At 51.6% G+C, this 18,462-nt stretch overlaps 1 protein-coding gene across 1 annotated transcript in view; it reads right to left on the reverse strand.

Moving 5' to 3' along the window:
- FSTL1 (follistatin like 1) overlaps positions 1-17,144 on the reverse strand; it is a 56,522-nt gene extending 39,378 nt beyond the window's left edge. The window contains exons 1-2 of the mRNA XM_075437360.1: positions 17,050-17,144; positions 16,886-16,945 (exon numbers count right to left, since the gene is read on the reverse strand). Of these exons, the coding sequence (XP_075293475.1) occupies positions 16,886-16,945; positions 17,050-17,052 (63 nt within the window). The 5' untranslated portion in view covers positions 17,053-17,144. The remainder of the gene's footprint in view (positions 1-16,885; positions 16,946-17,049) is intronic.
- Positions 17,145-18,462: the final 1,318 nt, after the last annotated feature.

The raw sequence follows: 18,462 nt of genomic DNA on the forward strand, positions 1-18,462 counted from the left end.
TTCCTACACAGAGGGGAGATTTCAGTGGTAAAATGGCATGTGTTGAAAGAAATTAAGATAGGAAACTCAGAAGGGACAACATGCTTTCTTTTTCAAAGATTTACGAAAACCCAGGAAATTCACACACCCAAAGCATTTATTAATATGCATTCCTAGAGCTGGCTTTGACTCAAGCACACCAGGAAATCAGTGGTAGCCTTTTGAATACTGAGAACAGATTGCTTAAGTACATATCATTGTGTGTATGTGTAGACATTATTCCCACGTCCTGGATGTCACACTTGCCTTGCTGAACAAAGCTATACCAGATGCTACCTGTACAAACATGCAGGCTGTAGGAAATGACCATAGCACGATCTATTTCACCCCACATGATTTTAGAAGTAGCATCTGACATTATAGCAATGTACTGAGCCACAATAAACAGATGCAGGGTGCTGCAGGCCACCTTGACGTTTTGCAAGTACTGTAAGTCCTAGTATCACGCAAGTAAAGGCTCGGAAACACAACACCGCACTTCAGTGAGTAAAATCTCTTGGTTTGTTTTTCAAAGCAAACAAACCTTACTTTCCAGCTCCCCAATAACTTGGGTTAGGTCAGTTTGAAATAAATTAAAAACAAACAAACAAACAAACCAACCACAAAGGCCCCACTACCCAAAGAAGCCCCAAAAGCTCCTTGTTGCAGGTCTAACAGCCCTCCCTGGATAAAACTTGCAAAGCTTGTCCCACTCTCCCTGCCAAATGCCCAGACCCCTTCAACGTGTAGAGGTTTCAGGTTAGATGCACAGGTAAGACAGCAGCTCTAGAAAGTTATCTCACTGAGCTGAAGTAATGGTATACGTGTACTCCTTTAGCCTATGGCAAAAGCAAGATAAGGTAAATAACCTTAGCCTGAAATGAAAGATTTAGTGGAATCACAACACCTAAGATCTTTATCACATCCTACATAAATCCAGCTGCTGGCTGTACGTACCTCCTTGCATCGTAAGTGCTCTAGCACTTGTAAGACCCGAATCACTTCAGCATACTAACTCAGAAGAAAACAGCCCTGACCAAAGAGAGACTAAGTATCTTAGAGTGCCTACCACATCTGCGCTGATCTGTAAGAGCTTGTCACTCATGGGGCCTTGACACCGATTCTCCCTTACCGTGTGAACCACAAAACCCTTACCCACGCAAGTATGATGCCTTGTGCTTGGTACCCTGAACTCTGAAACCTGTACACAAACACAGCCTAGTCCCAGCAGTGATCATTTATACCAGAAGCCTTTAATGTCACAGTCAGCAACATCAAGTCCAGCGTGCAGATGAAAATCAAGCATCTACAAGGCACGCTGCTTGTGGCTGCTTCCTTCTCCCCTCTAGGCACGAATACTCACTCTACAGCAAAGGCATCCAACCTGGTTGTGGAGCAGTTCCTGACGTGTTGCAGCTGACTGCTTTCACCCACCACAGTAAAGCTGACCCAAGTTCAGCTGTCACTGCATGCTGTGCCATAAGCAACTCAGGACACGCTTCGTGACCTGTCCAGCCATCCCTGCTGCGTGATGGCAATTTCAGCCAAAGGGTGGAGCAGATGTCCATGGTCCAAAGCACTTCAGCTGCCCAAGTTTAATCCTCAAAGTCCTTTGTTATACCAAAACACAATTGACTTTCATGAGCCTCGTATCCTCCAAAACACCAGGATGTCAGCACACCCCTGCCATAGGGACCCTGTTCCTTCAGTCACACCAATGACCCATTAAATCTTGTCGTTTCTTCCCCTTCTCATCTGTCAACAAACACACCAAGCAAACGCACTAAGCAACAGTCCATGTGACACATGCCTTACTCCTGCATGCTCCATGCACTGTATTTCTTCATCTTGCCGGAGTTTTCTATCTTCAACTAAGCCAAAACATTATAATTTCCCCCCTTCCCCCTTCCCTGTCAGAAACCATGCAACTGCAGTGAGATCAGACTGCACTAATACTGGGACAGCAGCCAGCAGTACGTGATGTGCCTGGCTTTCAACAGCTAAATCCTATCAGAAATAATGATGCGAATGCAGGCACTCCTCCTTGAGACATCCTAATGCTTTCAGCAACCTCTTAGGAACACATAATGCTGCTGGATGGGACAGAGGCCGAAGGCAACAAATGTGGGACTCCTGATACCTACCGTGCAAACACCTTGTGGCTAAATGAACAGCCCTAGGTCTGAAAGCCAAGATAGCTGCATGCACCTTCTCCACCGCTGTAGGAGATAGCTGCTTCCTGGCATCAACTGCACTGCATTATCACCTAAATGCTGACATGGGGTGAAAAGCTCTCCTTTCAGAATCTCATGCACTGATGTAGGACCAGCAGAACCCTTGGGTTCCACCAAAACACCCACCTTGAAGTACTTGCACCCAGACTCCTATCATCATCATTTAGGAGACTAACTCCCCTGTTCCCCACAAACCTTAGATATCTGTCTCCAGCGCCCTGGGTTTCAGCAGCTTCTCCAGTACCACACAGGAAGTCTGTGGGAAGCAAAACTGGGCCTTGCAAGTCTTGCCAGGGAAGCCCATCCCCACCCCTCTGCCAACAACCGCCGTTGGTCCATGACACAACACTGCCCACACACTGCTTGAGTATGAGCAAGGACCTGACAGAATTGTGTCCTCAAGTAGAATTAAGCTGACGGATGCAGAAGCACCCACCACACAGTCGTGGTGCCCCGTGTCCCTGAGTACATCACCTAGGGCTCTCTGGAGCCAGTCTCTGCAATGAATGAGCGCTTGACAACATCCCCCCCGTCCCGGCAGAGGAAGCACCCCGTGTCCGGAGGGGTGGAAATCGCCCTCCCACGCTGGACAGTGGTGGAGGCCATGAAGGAGAAGCCTCGCCAGGCCCTGCTGCAGCTCCAGCTCTGGCAGCCGCTCGCTCTGCTGACCGTGGCGAAGCGTGGCGGGGACGGGCGAGTGATCTCTGGACCCCGTCCAGCACGAGCTGCGGCACGGCGCCAGGCCACGTCGGCCGCATGTCTCCCCTCTCCCCAGCACCCACCAGCCAGGCCCTGTCCTCAGAGCAGCCAAAGCTGCTGAAACCTTCCCAAGCCGGTTCCCCTGAGACCACTGAGCTTCCCCCCAGCAGGGTGGGTGCTGGAGAAGAAGCCTGCCTGGCCACGCTCCTCCGTCCTGGTCACCCACAGTGACTCCCACAGGTTTTTTTTATGGGCGGAACGATGGGGGACAGACTACAGCTTCTCTAAGAAAGCATTAATACTTTCCAAAAAGCAAATCAGCAGCCAGCAAAGGGGCCTCTCTCGCAGAGGCTGTGGTCAGCAGCGGGGGACGGGATGGGGCAGAGAGGGAGGCACCTCTTTTCCCCTCCCTGCATTCTGCTTTCCCATGTTTTCACTCATACCTGTGAGAAGACAAAAAATGAAAAGCTATGTACCCTCTCCTCCCCATCAACTGGAGTATTTTGAGGGCAGAGTTCAGTTTTTGGCTGCATATGGACAGAGAAGGAAGAAGAGGGAGCATAAAGAGAAAGCAGCAGGGGAGGCGCTCGCCTTCGTCCAGGGCAGCTCACGGGCAGAGCGGCTCGCACCCGCTGCGAAACCGCTCCTTTCGACGGTAGAGGGAAGTTTGGCTACAAGTTCAAAAATCACACCCCGAGGAACACAGGGCTTTGTTGCCTCTTGCCAGACTTTTTTTAATAAATGGGTTTCAAGCTCACAGCAGAACACAGGGTGAAAACATCGCCTCAGGAGAGGGAATCACCTCCTCGCACCTCTCATCACTGACCAAACAAAGAACTTCCAGCTAGCTTGCTCACAGAAAAAGTGCATAAGCTTCTCTATTTGAATGCTTCTGCTACCCAGTTTAAGCTGCCTTGCAGGAAGATGCCTTGAAGCTATGAAAGCACAAACCTTTATCCTAGCCCACTCGGTCTTCCCAAAGCGCGAGCTGGAAAGGACCTGAGAACAAGAAATGCAGAGAGCTTTCTATTTTCTCCGAGAAGAGGAAAAACCCCCAGACATCCATATTTAAAGACAAAGTTGGAAATGGAAAGAGAAACAAACAAAAAAAAAGGGTATTTTTATATTCCCTGAATCTTTATTATGCATTTTTAGTACAGAAGCTTCCCAAGGTCCAAGTAAAGATCCAGCCCAGTCTGTGACAAACTCTGTACAACGGCATCTCAGAAGAGATTCCACGCCTCCGGGACAGCAAGCAAGCAAGATCTGCTCTTGGAAGAAATTCCCGTATTGTTATTTGGTTAGAAATGGACCGTTGGAGAAGGGTGGAGCGAACAGCAAGAAATCTGGCTCTGCCTGCATCCCTCTAGCTGTATCCAGTGCGGGTCAGACTCACGAGTGATGGCTTGAGTTGCCTGGGGGGGGGGGGCAGCCTGCATGCTCTTTGTGCCCCCCCCAGTCCCAGGACAGATGCCTGTGTGTAAAAAACCCAGGTCACACCTCGAAATCGACTCAGCCTCTGGTATCAGAAAGAGCTCTCCCTCCTGTCAAAGCCCGGTTCATCCAACCAGTCTCTGCCATGAGAAAAGTAACAGAAATCAGGCCAACAGCAGCATGTGCTGGCACCCACAGGGGACTGCACAGTGCATGGAGACACGCTCACTGATGTCAGCAGCACAGCCTTTAACAGCTCTCGGGCCCCAGTTGTGCAAACCATCACTGCTTGGTTTAGATCCTTTAGGTGCAGGCATGCAAGAGACCACGCAGTTCCTCGCCACCGCATCAGCGGACTGCGTTTGCTGTTCTCCCCGCCCCGGGAGCCCGTGCACTCAAACCAGCCCACGAGCCCGTCAGCCGACTCGTTTCGTGCGACGGGCCCTGCAAGAGCAGGCACGTCATGCTCGGGGCACCGGCTGCGGAGCGTATGAGTTCTTGCAGGGCTCGGCTGAAGCTGCCTGCCAGAGGACAGGCTCCAGCTGGCCAAACTGCTGCAATATGGCCCTCTGCCTACTACAGGACATGAGCTGTGCTGAGCATGCAACCCCGGGCCCAGCCAAATGTCACCTGCGGGGTCAAGAGGGTCGAGAAGCCTCTAAATACTGAGCTTTAACTTAAGCCTGTATTATAGGAAACGCAAACCCAAGGCTTTAGCTGGTAACGGCAGCAGCACATTTGCATACTGGGGGAAGACTCCTATCATGGAAATCTCACCAGCTATGCTTCCTGATGGTGTGTGCGTTAATGTATATCAACTCCCTAATATTAAATTAGGTTTCATACTGGTTTTGTCTGTCGTCTTTTTACAACTGATAACGCCCAAGGCTGTACAGATCACCAGTAACAGCACATGGAGATGCCGTGCCATCACGTGGTGAGGGAGTGCTAACAGACTGGGAAGGGGGATGCAGCCCCTGGAGACCCGGTACTGAGCAAGGGATTACGAGATGCACTTTACCAGGGGACGGCTTGAGAGGCTCGGACTGTTCAGTTTGCCAAAGACGAGACTGGGAGCGGTCCTGGGCACAGACCACAGTTACAATGGTGGGGAATCGATGCGCGGTATGAAAGGCCTCTTCTGTTTAGCAGATTAAACACAAGATTCAGCATCCGGACATCAAAACTAGACAAATGCAAGCCAGAAATGAGGTATAACAGCATGTGGGTAATTAACCACTGCAGTAACATACCAAAAGCAGTGGTATTTTCTATTTGTGGTAATTACTTAATCAAGACTAGATGTTTTTAAAAACACGCTTCAGAGTCCAGAGCAAATGGAATTAATAAAAAAAGCTGGATATATGGACTGTATTATGCAAGAGGGCAGAAGTAAAGCACGGTAGCTCATTCTGTCCTCACCATCTACTAATTTATCAAGAAAATTGCCCCTTTTAGTGTCAGTGGAATTGGTAGACAGCCATATTTTTAATGACAAGACATGCTGATGTTTACATGAAATAGTAATAGTAATACATTGTGTTTCACCCACACCTCTAATCTGAAATTCTCCAAGCTCTTTACCATCACTGTGTCAGTAAGCCTGACAACTCACTGGCTGATAAATTGGCATTATCATCCCCCTTTCATCCAGCTTGAACTTTTTCAGAGTAGCTAATCATCTGCTTACCATTTACATGGGAAACAACACGCTCAAGCTACCGGTCATCTTGGGTGCCTACTTTTAGGCCTCTTGGTAAGAAAATGTTCATACAGGTGCCTTGCAGAAGGTGTCCCGGGGTGGGAAGTGGCTCAGCATGCAGAACTGCCCAGCAACTGCCTACTCCAGATGCTCAACTCCAGTACATACTCCACAGCACTCAAAAACTCTGTGTAACCTCCCTAGAAAAAATCTGGTAACAACGTATTTGTTAAGACCAGAAGTCAGCAGTTAAAATGTTAAAAAAAAAAAAAAAAAAGAGAGAGAATGCTTCTTGGTTGTTTTAACAAACATCTTCATATAGGACAGACAAAAACAAGTGAGTAATTTCCATTAGTTACCATGACAACCAATGGAAATCGCTAACCCATCTTCTTTCCCTTGTCAACCTTTGGCAGACCTGTCAGGGAAAGCAAGTGACTACGCCCTGTGTAAGGTTCTCTACTTAACTAGAGCATATAGCTCACAGGGAAATCTACATAGCCATAAGGTCAAGTGCTCCCCTTACAGCACAGCTCCAGTTTGTCTCCTCTGAGATACAAATGGCCTGAGAGATGCTTGCTGCTCCCCTCCGAGGACAAACACACTCCAGAAACGCAATCCTCACTGCGAGACATCGCAGCTCTCCCACCTTATGCCCTTCCTCTCTCTCTCTGGCTCCATAAAAACATCCAACCATCTCTTACCCCCATCTGCAGGCCATTGGCTCACATCTTAAACGTGGTCTGTACAAAGCTTTTTTCCAAATCTTTACTGCCTGGCAAGAAATTGCTGCATCACACAGCAATTCTGGTCCACATCTTCTCTCCCTCTTCCTTACTATTGTTATCGTTGTCGGCAAGGATAATGACCCTCTGCAATGCCTGCTGCACCCTCTACATGAGAGCTTTTAAACTTCTGTTAACAGAAACACATTCAGCTTCCTAAACCCTTCCGAGAGGCACAGCACCATCATTACCCTTACTTTACAGATGTGACCACCACAGCTTAGATGAATTAGGCGCCTTGCCCAAAGCCCAGATGCAAACCGTGGCACGATGCTAAGAGTGAGAACAAATAGGTCTGGAGGGAAGAGCCTGTTTGCATTTGCTTGATGCCTACAGTCTGTGAAGTTGCTTGAAGCACATATGCTCAGAGTCCCCTTTAGTCCCTCCACCCTGCCAAAACCCCACAGCAAATAAATATAAACAAAAAAAACCCCCCAAAACCAACAGTTGTCTCTGTTTAATGCCGGTTTACTGTTGACCTTGCATCTGCAGCCAGGACGGCCTAACTCAGCCCAGCGCCTGGATGTGTGCTGCTGCACTGCAGAAGAGCTTGGCAGTGATTTGTGAGGAGGTATTAACGCCCAGCTGTTCTCCTGTCTCTTTTGGTTTTCACGTGCATAAAGTGGCCCAGGCACTGCACTGACACCACGCGGTCTCGGGCAATTCATAAACCACAGCGAGATTCCACACTCACTGTAGGACCTGAAATCCCCAAATAATCTGCATCGATTGCAAGTTTTGCCGCATTCTCCTCCACTCCCCCATCCCAGGTCTGGGTTGCAGGCGTTACCAGCAAGTTACTCCATAACAGGGCACAGTCAGCTGTCTCTGGGTGCATGCACGTATGTGCACACAGGGTGTAACAAACCATGTTTTGTGGCCCGTGATTAACCATGCTTTGGCTCATTTTCCTCCATGACACCCTCCTGGGGGACTACAGGCAGCTCTGAGTGCAAAGAAGGGAGCACAAACCATAAAATGCAAAGCCGAGCAACGACAAGCTGTTCCACAAGCTGCTTCCCAGATTCCTGTCTCCAGGCTGATCGCATTTGGTGGCTACGAAGGTATGAACTATGATCAAAGGGGAATACTCATAAAACGCTTCTCTGGTCTGTAGTAAAAGCTGATCTCACACTGGAGCTTTTCCCTCAGGCAGGGCAGTAACTACTGTACCATAGTGTCTATTTTTACAAAACCTAGAGGAACATAGTATCTTGTAGGAAACTAATACTTCCTTAAACATGGCTGAAACTGGCTGTTGGGTTTACAAGTTATTTGAGGAGGTTCAAAGGTACCAACAGAGAATAAGATCACATAAAGCTGCGTTTCTTTAGGCAGCCAGGGAAAAACGTTCTGCTTTGACAGGAGGAGGGGAGCTACAAGGAGATTAAGAGGTGGGCTAAGCACGGAGCTGAGGGGCCCCATAAACCGGCTACGTGTACAAGATGCAGATAACTGCACAAGGGAGGCACTGATTATCACTGAACACAGAGGCGTAATTAGGACTGTTGGGACAGAATAAAAAGATTAATGGTGTACTTGCCCATAGAAGAGGACCATGAAGATAAGCTCACTGACTCTGAGATACTCCAGAGCATGGTATCATTTTTCACAGAACAGGAAGGGGCATCACTTATCAGGGATGTGTAAAACTGGATTTGACAAGACACTAATGGCTATGGTTCCCATAAGCGGCTACTCACCCCAGAGCATGCAGCGATGCCCCGTAGAAGAAACAGTCTGTTTTTCTAAAGGGGGATGCTTTGAATGATCTCAAAAAGCATGATCACATTTGTCACTAGCCCCTCTGAGAAGCCTGGTGAAACACACGGGCTGCGGGGAATCACCCCGCAAGCGTGCGCACGTGTTCCCGCACACGCGTTCTCAGGTGAAGAGAGCCTGGAGGCCATGCCCCCCACCCTCCCCAAAGAGCTCCTTTCAGCCAGGCAGGGCTGGGCACACGGCCCCATCTGCAGCTCGGCAGCCAACGTGAGCGAGGAGGCACTGCGCTTGCCCACTGGCCACTCTGTGGCTCCAGCCCCGCAGCAGGTCAAACATGGGAATGCTCCTTGCCAGGGCAGCAGAGGCCACCTGCCCAGGCCTGGTCAAGGGAAGGACAACGTGCTGCTTGCCGAGCAGAGCTCAGCACACCAGCAAGCCCAGGTGCCGAGGCTTGCTCTTTATCTGCACACTGGGTATAAATCAGGCAGTTAAAGAAAAGATATTTTTAAAGCACTCCCTCCTTGTCCTTACACATCATCCTTACACATCATCCTCTACCAACAGGTCTGGACCCAAGTCCTGGGGACATGAGAAATGGAGCCTCTGCTGCAACCTGATTTCTCCACCGTTTGCCCACAGGGCAATTGGCGAAGGTGAGTGCTGCCTGAAGAAGATTAGGCGTATACTACTCACACAGCATTCATCGTCTAGGGGCTGGAACACCCCAGAGCTTGCATCATGCGGAGCAAACACGCTGTCCTCAGACGGGAATACCGCAGCTCTTCTGCCAAGTTGAAGGCCGTGCCTTCGATGTGAATGCTTGATCCCCTGCCACCTTCATCTTCCAGAGCCTCGCGTCTGAATGCTCGAGCTGCAGACCGGAGCTGGGTCACAACCTTTTCAGTTATCCCTGAGGAATTTTACTCACCCAGACAACGAAATGATCCAGACATTGCAAAAATTCCCTGAGGAAATCACTTCCTCCTACACATAGGAAACGAGACAACAATTCCAATCCCTCATACTTAAGCTTCCTCAAACACAAACATGAAAAAGTGGCCAAAACGCAGGAGAGAAGGAAAGTCCCAGAGCAGCAAGGAGTACATATGCAAAGAGTTACGTCATGCAGAAGGAAAGCTCTTTGCTTCGGGCTACAATTACCAGCACTTAAATGGCAGAGGCCACTCTAGCATGGAGGGGGCCCCCCGCCAGGCACCGACCTCCAGAACAATTCATCCTCAGGAAACCTCTGCCACCAAACCCATCCCCAGACAGTGCAGCGCTGAAGGACAACCTGGCACCTCCCCAGCACCTGCCAAACGCTCCCTTTTCCTTCCTTCCCGGTGGATGATGGACAGAAACTCCTTGTTCTGCCCCGCTGGCGCTCAAGCCCCGAAATGTCTCACCCCAGCAAGTCTCACCCCAGCAGCAGGGTAACGAGGAAAGAGTGGCCAAGGGCATTTCTGATGGCAGGAGAACCAGTACACCCAGCCCACAGGCTCCTGCGCTGGGACAAGGTTCACCGGTACATTTCCCCATTAGTGGCAGGTACCTTTGCCAGCCCACCCCTGTCACCCCACTCTTGCATCCCTCTTACCCAAGATTTTAATGCCCTCTTCTCACCTCCCCTGACCTGGAAGGCTTGAGAAGACCATTTCAGGCTTGAGTCTTAGTGCTGCCACAGCTACCTCTGCAGCAAGTCCTTCCACTACCTCCCTATGTCTCCTCACAGATAAAGAAACAAAGAAGCTGTTTCTGGCTATAGATAATCTTTGAAGCTACCACTGTTTCCTGAAAACTTCCATTGTGGAGAAAAGCTGACTGAGCTTGGAAAACTCCACCAGCATCCACATTCCCAAAGCATCTTGATCCTGTATCAGGACTGAGCTGGTAGGATCAGGAGGAATGTGTACTGGCTAGGGACAACCAGCAGTGGGTGACTAACAGCCATCAGACCGGTCCCTCTGCTCTATACGGATGGCCCAGCGCTATCCTGGTTTGGAGCATAAGGTGTGCAAATCCTCTCCCAGCTGCTCTGACTTGGGTGTTTTTATCTGTTTCTCCCTATTGTTCTCTCAAGCTGGTTTGTTGCTCTTTGCATTGCAAGGCCCTCTACAGAGATATGATAAAGAGAAAAAAATACAAACAAATTCATATGCTTACGGCTTTAGTGCTGTGTAACAGAGCCGCAAAATAAAATTAGGGAAGGATAAAGGAGAAGGAACAAGAAAAGCTGGTTACTATGGGATGCATTACGTACCGTTACGGTATTTAGAGAAAGTGGTTAGGGGTCCATCTCTAGGACAGCAGTTGACAGGGTACAGCCAAGGGAAACACTATACAGGGAGCCACCCTGCAATGCCCATACAGAGATGAAAGGGCTGGGTTCTAACAAGTCTTTCCTCTCAAACTCCTGGTTTTCCTGGTGCATTGGGTATTCTCCTCAGCAGTGCAGGAGAACTGGCACCCTCTCCCCAGTGAGACAAAAACCAGATTCCAGTCTTCAAGCAGTGTTTAGTTTCTTCTGCCAAAATATTTGCTTAGCTGTCAAACAGTGGAAACCTACGATCCACCTACAGCTGAGCTAATTAGATATCAAATCTCTCCCCGATCATCCACCCCAAACCCCTTGTTCTTTCCAAATGTGTTGGTCCAAGAGGAGTCTCCAAACTGTTTCCAGGTTATGGACCCCTTGACGAGCACCAAACAAGGTTCAAGTGTCTCAAGAAACTCCACACATGCAGACTGGAGCATGAGCTTGCTTCTGCCCATCATCTCTCACAGGCAGCCCACATCTAATCCACTGCCCCAAGCAACCACAGGCCCAATGTCAAAACCGAGTGTAGTAAGTGAGAGAGCTAAGGCATAGAGCAGGTAGTAAGACTTCATAGGAACTTACACGAACTTCACTTCTGGGTAGCTGATTTGCACGGCAGAGAAGGGACATCGTAGTCACTCGTTACTGCTGGCTGGTGCCTTCAGCCCAGATCGGAACTGAGGCACACTTGAGAGCAAGTCGTACGAAAATGCCATGCAGTCGCTGCTTGTGCTGCAGTTCTCCATGCTTTAATATAGCACTGAAGCCTCCAGGCCTGTTTATCTGCCATTTGTTTATTTACTGCTGCAACGCCTAGGAATTGCAATCAGAGCCCCATAGCGCAAGAAGGAATAGGCCCCTGCTCTAACCAGCTCACATCTAACTTGGTACACTTGCTGTGGCAAAATCTACAGCCTCTGGGAAAGCCGAGAGGGCTACCACCCCATGCCTGCCTCCCAGGCGCAGGTCGGGGAGGAGGTGCGCTTCGCAGTGTAACAGCAACCTGTTCTTTTCTTTTGCTAAGCTCAGAGACAACGTTGTGAGGGAGAAGTCTCTCCACAGAAACTCTGGTTATTCACAGATCAGCTTAGACATGTTAGGACAGCAGAAGCTGACCCCCCTGCGAAGACCGATGCAACCCAGCTAAATAAGGCATTCCTGGGAACCAATCTCATCGAGCTCACAGGATATGTGGCAAAAACACAGCCTGGTTGATCGGAATCTCGTAAGCCCGGAAAGACACATCTGGCTGAGATTCGTGGCAAACTCTCTTCTGTACAGAGACATTCCCCAGCTCATGTAACACCACGCAAGAAAGATCAAAGGTGGCCCGGTGCCTCCTGATGGGTAAGCAGCTGTACCAATAACAGCAGCTGGAAAATGCAACAGGAAGACTCTCAGCCAGCCCCTTCCTCCCGTGCTGGGAGCCGAGCTGCCTCCCAGGCAGCCCCCAGCAGCAGCCCCCCTGTTAATTACTGCAAAGGAATTTGCACTCTGGCAGATAAAGTCCTTCACTCGTAGCACAAAGCAGCTGGGATCTGACAGCAGCTCCATCCGAGAAGCAGCATCAGGGTGCCACGCACACCTAGGTGCTACACGACGCCTCTTCTGCTTCAGAGCTGCGCCACGCATGCTGCTGCTGCTCGGAGGTTATGGCCCCTTCAAAACAGCCAGGGAGGTTGATTAAACACTTGTACACGGGGCATTTGGCCAGCGACTTCAGCACGGCATGAGGTGCCTCAGACAGACCCGCCTGGTTCGCCTCCCCGACTCTGATCCCAGGGACCATCCGCAACACAGTAGCTGCCCAGCAGCACAGCACTTGCCTTAAAAACCAGGCTTTGGACAGACGAGCCTTTGCTGTGTGTCCAGGGTAGAACCACTTTTTCCCTGCCTCCTCATTTAAAATATGCTTATTGCCTTGAGGCAGAACTCCAGCAACGCCCGGTCTGGCACTCACGGGCAGGATTTCATGGAGGAAGATGCCTATCACTCTAAAACCAGCCCCAGGAGAAAAATGGATGCAATTTTTCCTTCCATCAGAGATGTGCCTGCTAGACTAGACCTCGGAAGCTAGTTTTATTTCATTAGTGGGTTACATGTGACTCCTGGGTTTTATTGCACAAAGCCAGCGCATATTAAAACCAGCCTGAGTTACAACCACTACTGCCACCACGGTGTCTTTTCTCTCCACTGCCCTGGACAAATCATCAGTGAGAGGAGGACTGAACTATCCACAAAGTCTCTTATCACTCATTTTCACAAGCAAATGGACCCTTCTTCAAACGATAGCTTCCAGGCCAAATACAGTTACGCAATTACATCAGGATCTCAACTTTCATTTATTCAGCCTTAATTTATTAAGACAGCAGTTTTGAGACTTCACCATCACAAAAACATGGGAAAAGCTTAACCAAAGCAAGCCGACGATGCTGGCCAGACTGGGTGAACAGCCCAGCGGGACGGAGCACACCAGGCTTTACGAAGCCCAGCCGAGCTCCCAGCCCCATCTCCCCCGGGGCACACGAGCACTCTGCTGGCAAGAGGGGCACAGGACTCAGAAGGGGTCGAGCGTTGCCCTCCCTACGGGCAAAAGAGGTCAAGTCGGATCGAGAGGAAGTGCTCAGGCGAGTTAAGCGAGCAGAACTTAGCTGGAACCTTTGTCTTTTCGCCCCCCTTGACACCCCTTTTTGGCTTTTCACATGGAAAAATTATACTGAGGGAAAAGGAGGTGGTGTGAAAAAAAACCAATCCCAGAGTCACAAGAGGTGTTAGACCCTGCAAACACTGTGTTAATAGAAAAGGTTGTAAATCTGCCTCCAGATGCTTGTCATCACCGTGCTGCTCGAGGATATAGCCCCCTGACATCTGTCAGTAGATCTCCTTGCCAGAAGAGAGCCTCTAGTCCTCCTTCTCTAACCCTTTTTTAGCCAAAACGAGACAAGTCAGAATAAACTGTTTACACAACTCTTTCCAAAAGCTGACTCACTTGGCCAGAAATGGGTTAAGAATAGTTCAAGAGAACAGCTACAGGTCCCAGCGATTAATCTTAATGGCCAGAACACCGGCAAAAACCAGAGGGCAGGCCGGTGTAGTGACCTCTGCTCTTGGCAAAGCTGGATTCAGGAAGGGACTTCTGTCTGCAGCCTGCACCAATATACTCATGCTGGTGTAAGCCTCTTTGCTAACCTGTAAAAAATCATGCTGAAAATAACTTCCTTGATGATTCTGAATGAGGTTTAAGTCAAAAAGAAAAAAAAAGAAAAACCCCTCACTCTTACTTTGAAGTAAATATCCTGGTGTGATGTATAACGACGCTGCTATCGTTACAGAGGTACCACCCGTGGAAGCGCTCCCACACACCACCCTTCAGACCTCGAGGACACAGGCAAACAGCCACTGGACCCCTCTCCAGCGTTAGCTAGGTAACTTACTCCAGCAGGATATGAACAACCGATTAACTTTTAATACATTCATCAGACATTTCAAGCCTCTCCCTCTTCCTCTGCTGCGATGGATGCTTCCCAAAAATCACTCCATCTGCTTTGGAAAGCCTCAGCTGAGAACACGAGCAACTTCCCCTCTGTAGCATCCCTGTTAATACGAGAGAACGGCTGCTGCATCGAGTCTGACCCAGGAAGGAAGAGATAAAAAGGGCTGTCTGAAGCTGGTGGCTGGCTTCCATCCGAGGGGTACAGTTCACCGTCTATTGCTCTTGTGACTACTACTGAACCGGGCCAAGAAAAGCTCCCGAGTTTTGGCACGCCTCAGATTTTCCAGTCTGCACAAAGTCATGCCAGGAACATTTACTGAAGCAATTTCTTTCTTTCTTTAAAGACTCTAATTATGCACCTAACAATGTTGTAGAAATGAGCGTTGTGCAAAAACCCCAGCACAGTTCAGATATAGTTTTGCCGGCAAAAGGATTAGAAGCTTAAGGCTCAGCGTTAATATTCTGAACATAACGAGAGGCACAAACTGCAAACCGCAGCAGAAACAGAAGAAACAGAGACGTTACCGCTTCCAAAACCTGGAAGAGGGAAAACTGCACAGGAAAACGCCATACTAATTCTACTAACTGCCAGTGATGCAAGAGAGTGGTAAGAGAAACATTTAGAAGGGGGCAACCACCAAAGCCACCTCTGAAATGCAAGCAGCTCACCTTCAACTACAGCCCACTCCCTACAAAACGAGAAGGTCTGGATATCCCCGAGGGTGGGATACTACCTGTGAGCGGGCTGATGGCCACCACTAAGCAGCTACCAGCAACCAGGAATCAAACTGAACCCCAAAACTAAAGTTGTCCGAGTTGTCAGTTTTCCCTGAAACCAGACCCAAACCGCAGTTGTCACTCTCAAGTTTTGGTGAACTTTGACTGCAATCGAATCAAAATGTTCACTGGTTTGACACCCGGACCATTACCCCTGAAAACAGCCAAATCATTCATCTATCCACTCAAGCTTGAACTGGCCTTTAAAATCAGGTTTTGAGCATGATGGTTCTACACGTACTTTCAGTTTGCAGATGGCGCAGAGACACGATCGTACTTACGCGTGGTAACCCATCAAGGGACACCAAATTCGAGTGCACCAAGTTAAAAGCAGGATTTAGCACTTTGACTGGGTCAACGTCATGTTAGCGGCACCGATGAAATCAGAAATCAAGGGCCAAACACGCCTTGGCTCTGTTTCTTCGGGTTACTGACTCCAAGAGGCTTTACTCCGACCACCACCGTCACTATTTAACTGTTGCTATCACTTATCTTATGGATGCACTGTTGCGTACCTCCTTTCTACAGAGGCTTCTCTGTACGCTGACCAGAACTGGGTGAGGTTCATTTAGGGTTCCTCAGAAAATGAATAAAACCATTCTGGCTTTCTCAGGACAGCGTTGGAGAGGATGCGTGGAAACGCTGCCTACATAAGTACGTCACGCCTCGGGGAGAAAGTGCCTTACAACATTCTCATGTACGGGCAGATGTGAAACGCCAGCCCGTACCACGGCTCAGTCCCGCTCCCCTCGGTTTTCACCACAGCCGTGGCGAGAGCTAGCCTGACAGCGCCGGCTCGCAGCCGCCCTGTCTCGCCTCCGCTCCTCGCGCGCCCCGGCGCTGGCATCGTCCGTCCCTTCAGCCAGCGGCGGGGAGTTCGCCGAGCAGCTTCGCTCACGGGGTCTGAGCAACAGCCATGGGCTTCAGCCTAGACCACCCCCCTCCCCCTTGCCATAACCTGGGTGGGAGGCGAAAAAAAATAAAAAAAGAGGGATCGTGGCAAGTCGGACGTGTTCGTGCATTTTTTTGTGCGGAGCCAAACTGCGATGCTGCAGGGTGGGGCTCGCCATCTGGGAGAAATATGTGGGGAGAAAAAATGCAGGCGGGGGGGGGGGGGGGGGGCAGGACGAGCCGCCCCCCGCCCCCCGAGCGGGACGGCTCCCCTCCCGGCGCGGGCTCGGCCTCCCTCCCCAGCCCAGCTTGAGTTCATTTTCCTCAAATCACTTCCACATTTCCCCCGCCGTAATTACCAAATATTTTGTTCCTGACCTCACTTTTACGGAGGCCGCCGCAACCGGGAACTCAGGCACCGCTTATTTGCTGTCAACAGAGCTTGGGGGGGGGGGTGGCGTTTGCGAGTCGGGGGCTTCCAACGGTTTTCAATGTCATTGCAGAGGAAGAAACGAAGAAAAAAAGAGAAGGAGAGAAAGAAAGCGCGGGAGAGGAGGGGGGGCCCAGGGGAGCGCGGCCCGGCGGGGGGGGGGGGGGACGGACGCGGCCCCCTCGCCCCCAGGGCGGAGCCCGGCGGCCCCGCAACTTCCCTCCCGCCCCGGCCGCTACTTTGCCCGGTCCCGGCAGCCCCCCCCGCCCGGCCCGGGTGGACCGGCGGCCCCGGGGAGGGGTACGCGGCGGAAAACGCCAGCAAGCGACCCCGGCTCCCCCCGTCCCGTCCCGTCCCGTCCCGGCGGCGGGGCCCCCGCCTACCTCGGCTCGCAGGCGGGCGGCGGCCAGCAGGGCGCAGAGCAGCGGCAGAGTTTTCCAGATCTGCAAGAGAGGGAGCGGGAGGGGGGTGAGGGGGGGGGGCGGCGAGCGCGGGGCGAGCGGCGCCGGGGCCGCCGCCGAAGTTCCCGCCGGGCGGCCCCGCTCACCATGCTGCGGGCGGCGGGCGGCACCGGCGGGGCAGCAGGAGTGGCGGAGGCGCCTTCCCCGGCTCCGGCTCGCTCGGGAAGGGGAGGGAGGGGAGGGCTCCCCCGCACCCCGACCCGCCAGCCCGCGGCTCCGCCCCCCGGCCCGACCCCCGCCGCCTCCCCCCGCCCCGGGCCCGGCTCCTCCCCGGCCGCCGTCAGGCGGCGGCCCCCGGGCCCCTCGGCGCCCCCCGGCTGCCTTCGGGGCTGGGGAGCGTCCGGGACGGTGCCCGAGGGGCTTCGGCGCCCGAGGGGCTTTGCCGCCCGCACCGCCCGGCCTCACGCCCTCGCCCTCGGTCCGGGCCTCGAAGAGCGGGGGGCGGGCGCGCCCGGAGCACCCCTCCGAGGGGCCCCCGGGAGGGGAGGCTGAGGCCCCGGGTGGCCGCTCCGGCGGCGGGGCACTGGGAGACCCCCGGGCTGGTGGGGTCGGGTCGGGGTGTGGGTGTAAGTCTGAGGGTGTGAGGCCGCGCGTGTTGGGATCCAGACGGCATCGGCTGTGCAGGGCAGGGGGACCGGGTGTCGTGCCAGGCACGGGGGGCCGAAATCCCACCTGCAATGCCCGACCGTGCTCGTTTGCCTGTAAACACCCGTGCTCCTCTGGTTTCATCTCTTCGTCTCTGAATTCCAGAAGCCTCCGGTAGCCAGAAGTCAGGAGCTGACAGCACGGAGAGAGTGATGGTCCCGGGCACATACAGAAGTCTCTGTTACAGCAAACGATACCATGGTGCCAGTCGTCGAGGGCTTTTCCTCGAGTTTTGGGATTAGTTGTAACCCAAAACGACACCACTGGCTTTGAAGTCCCATCTTGCTCCGTCACCAAACATCCTCATAAGCTGTCCATGTTCTCACCCGGTGTTATTCTGTGCCCTCCACACAAGTGGGTGCCGTGGGAGATGGTGGGGTGAGTCCCCTCATCATTCACCAAGACCAAAAACCGTCCAGCATACTGCTGGAAGGAGTGAACTCTGGAGAAGAGCTCTCCTGGGTCAGCCCGCATCTGGACGGTTCACAGCAGCTATGCCCTTCAGCTGTGCTTCCGCAGGCTCTGCTCCCTCACTCTCTTTTGTCTTTAGGACTACTGTTACTAATTTTGCATTTATAACGCATCCTCCCCAGCAAGTTCTGCTTCTGTCTGTGAGTGGTACCAGCCTATAAATCTGTCCTGAAGAGATGTCTAATTATTTCACTGCTGGTGCTCAGCAGTGTGGTTTTCATTGTTTTTTTTTTGTTTAAACTCACCTTTCACAATGTACCTCTTTGTTTTGTAGTCCGTGATTGACTTGCCTCCTGACACAGCGCAGGCAGAGTTTTGGCTGAACTCAGCTGGCCTCTAGCTTGCAGAAGCATCATAGGATCAGGCTCACCCCAAGTCACCCT

Source organism: Opisthocomus hoazin, chromosome 1 (genome assembly GCF_030867145.1).
Source record: "Opisthocomus hoazin isolate bOpiHoa1 chromosome 1, bOpiHoa1.hap1, whole genome shotgun sequence".
Taxonomy (NCBI): domain Eukaryota; kingdom Metazoa; phylum Chordata; class Aves; order Opisthocomiformes; family Opisthocomidae; genus Opisthocomus; species Opisthocomus hoazin.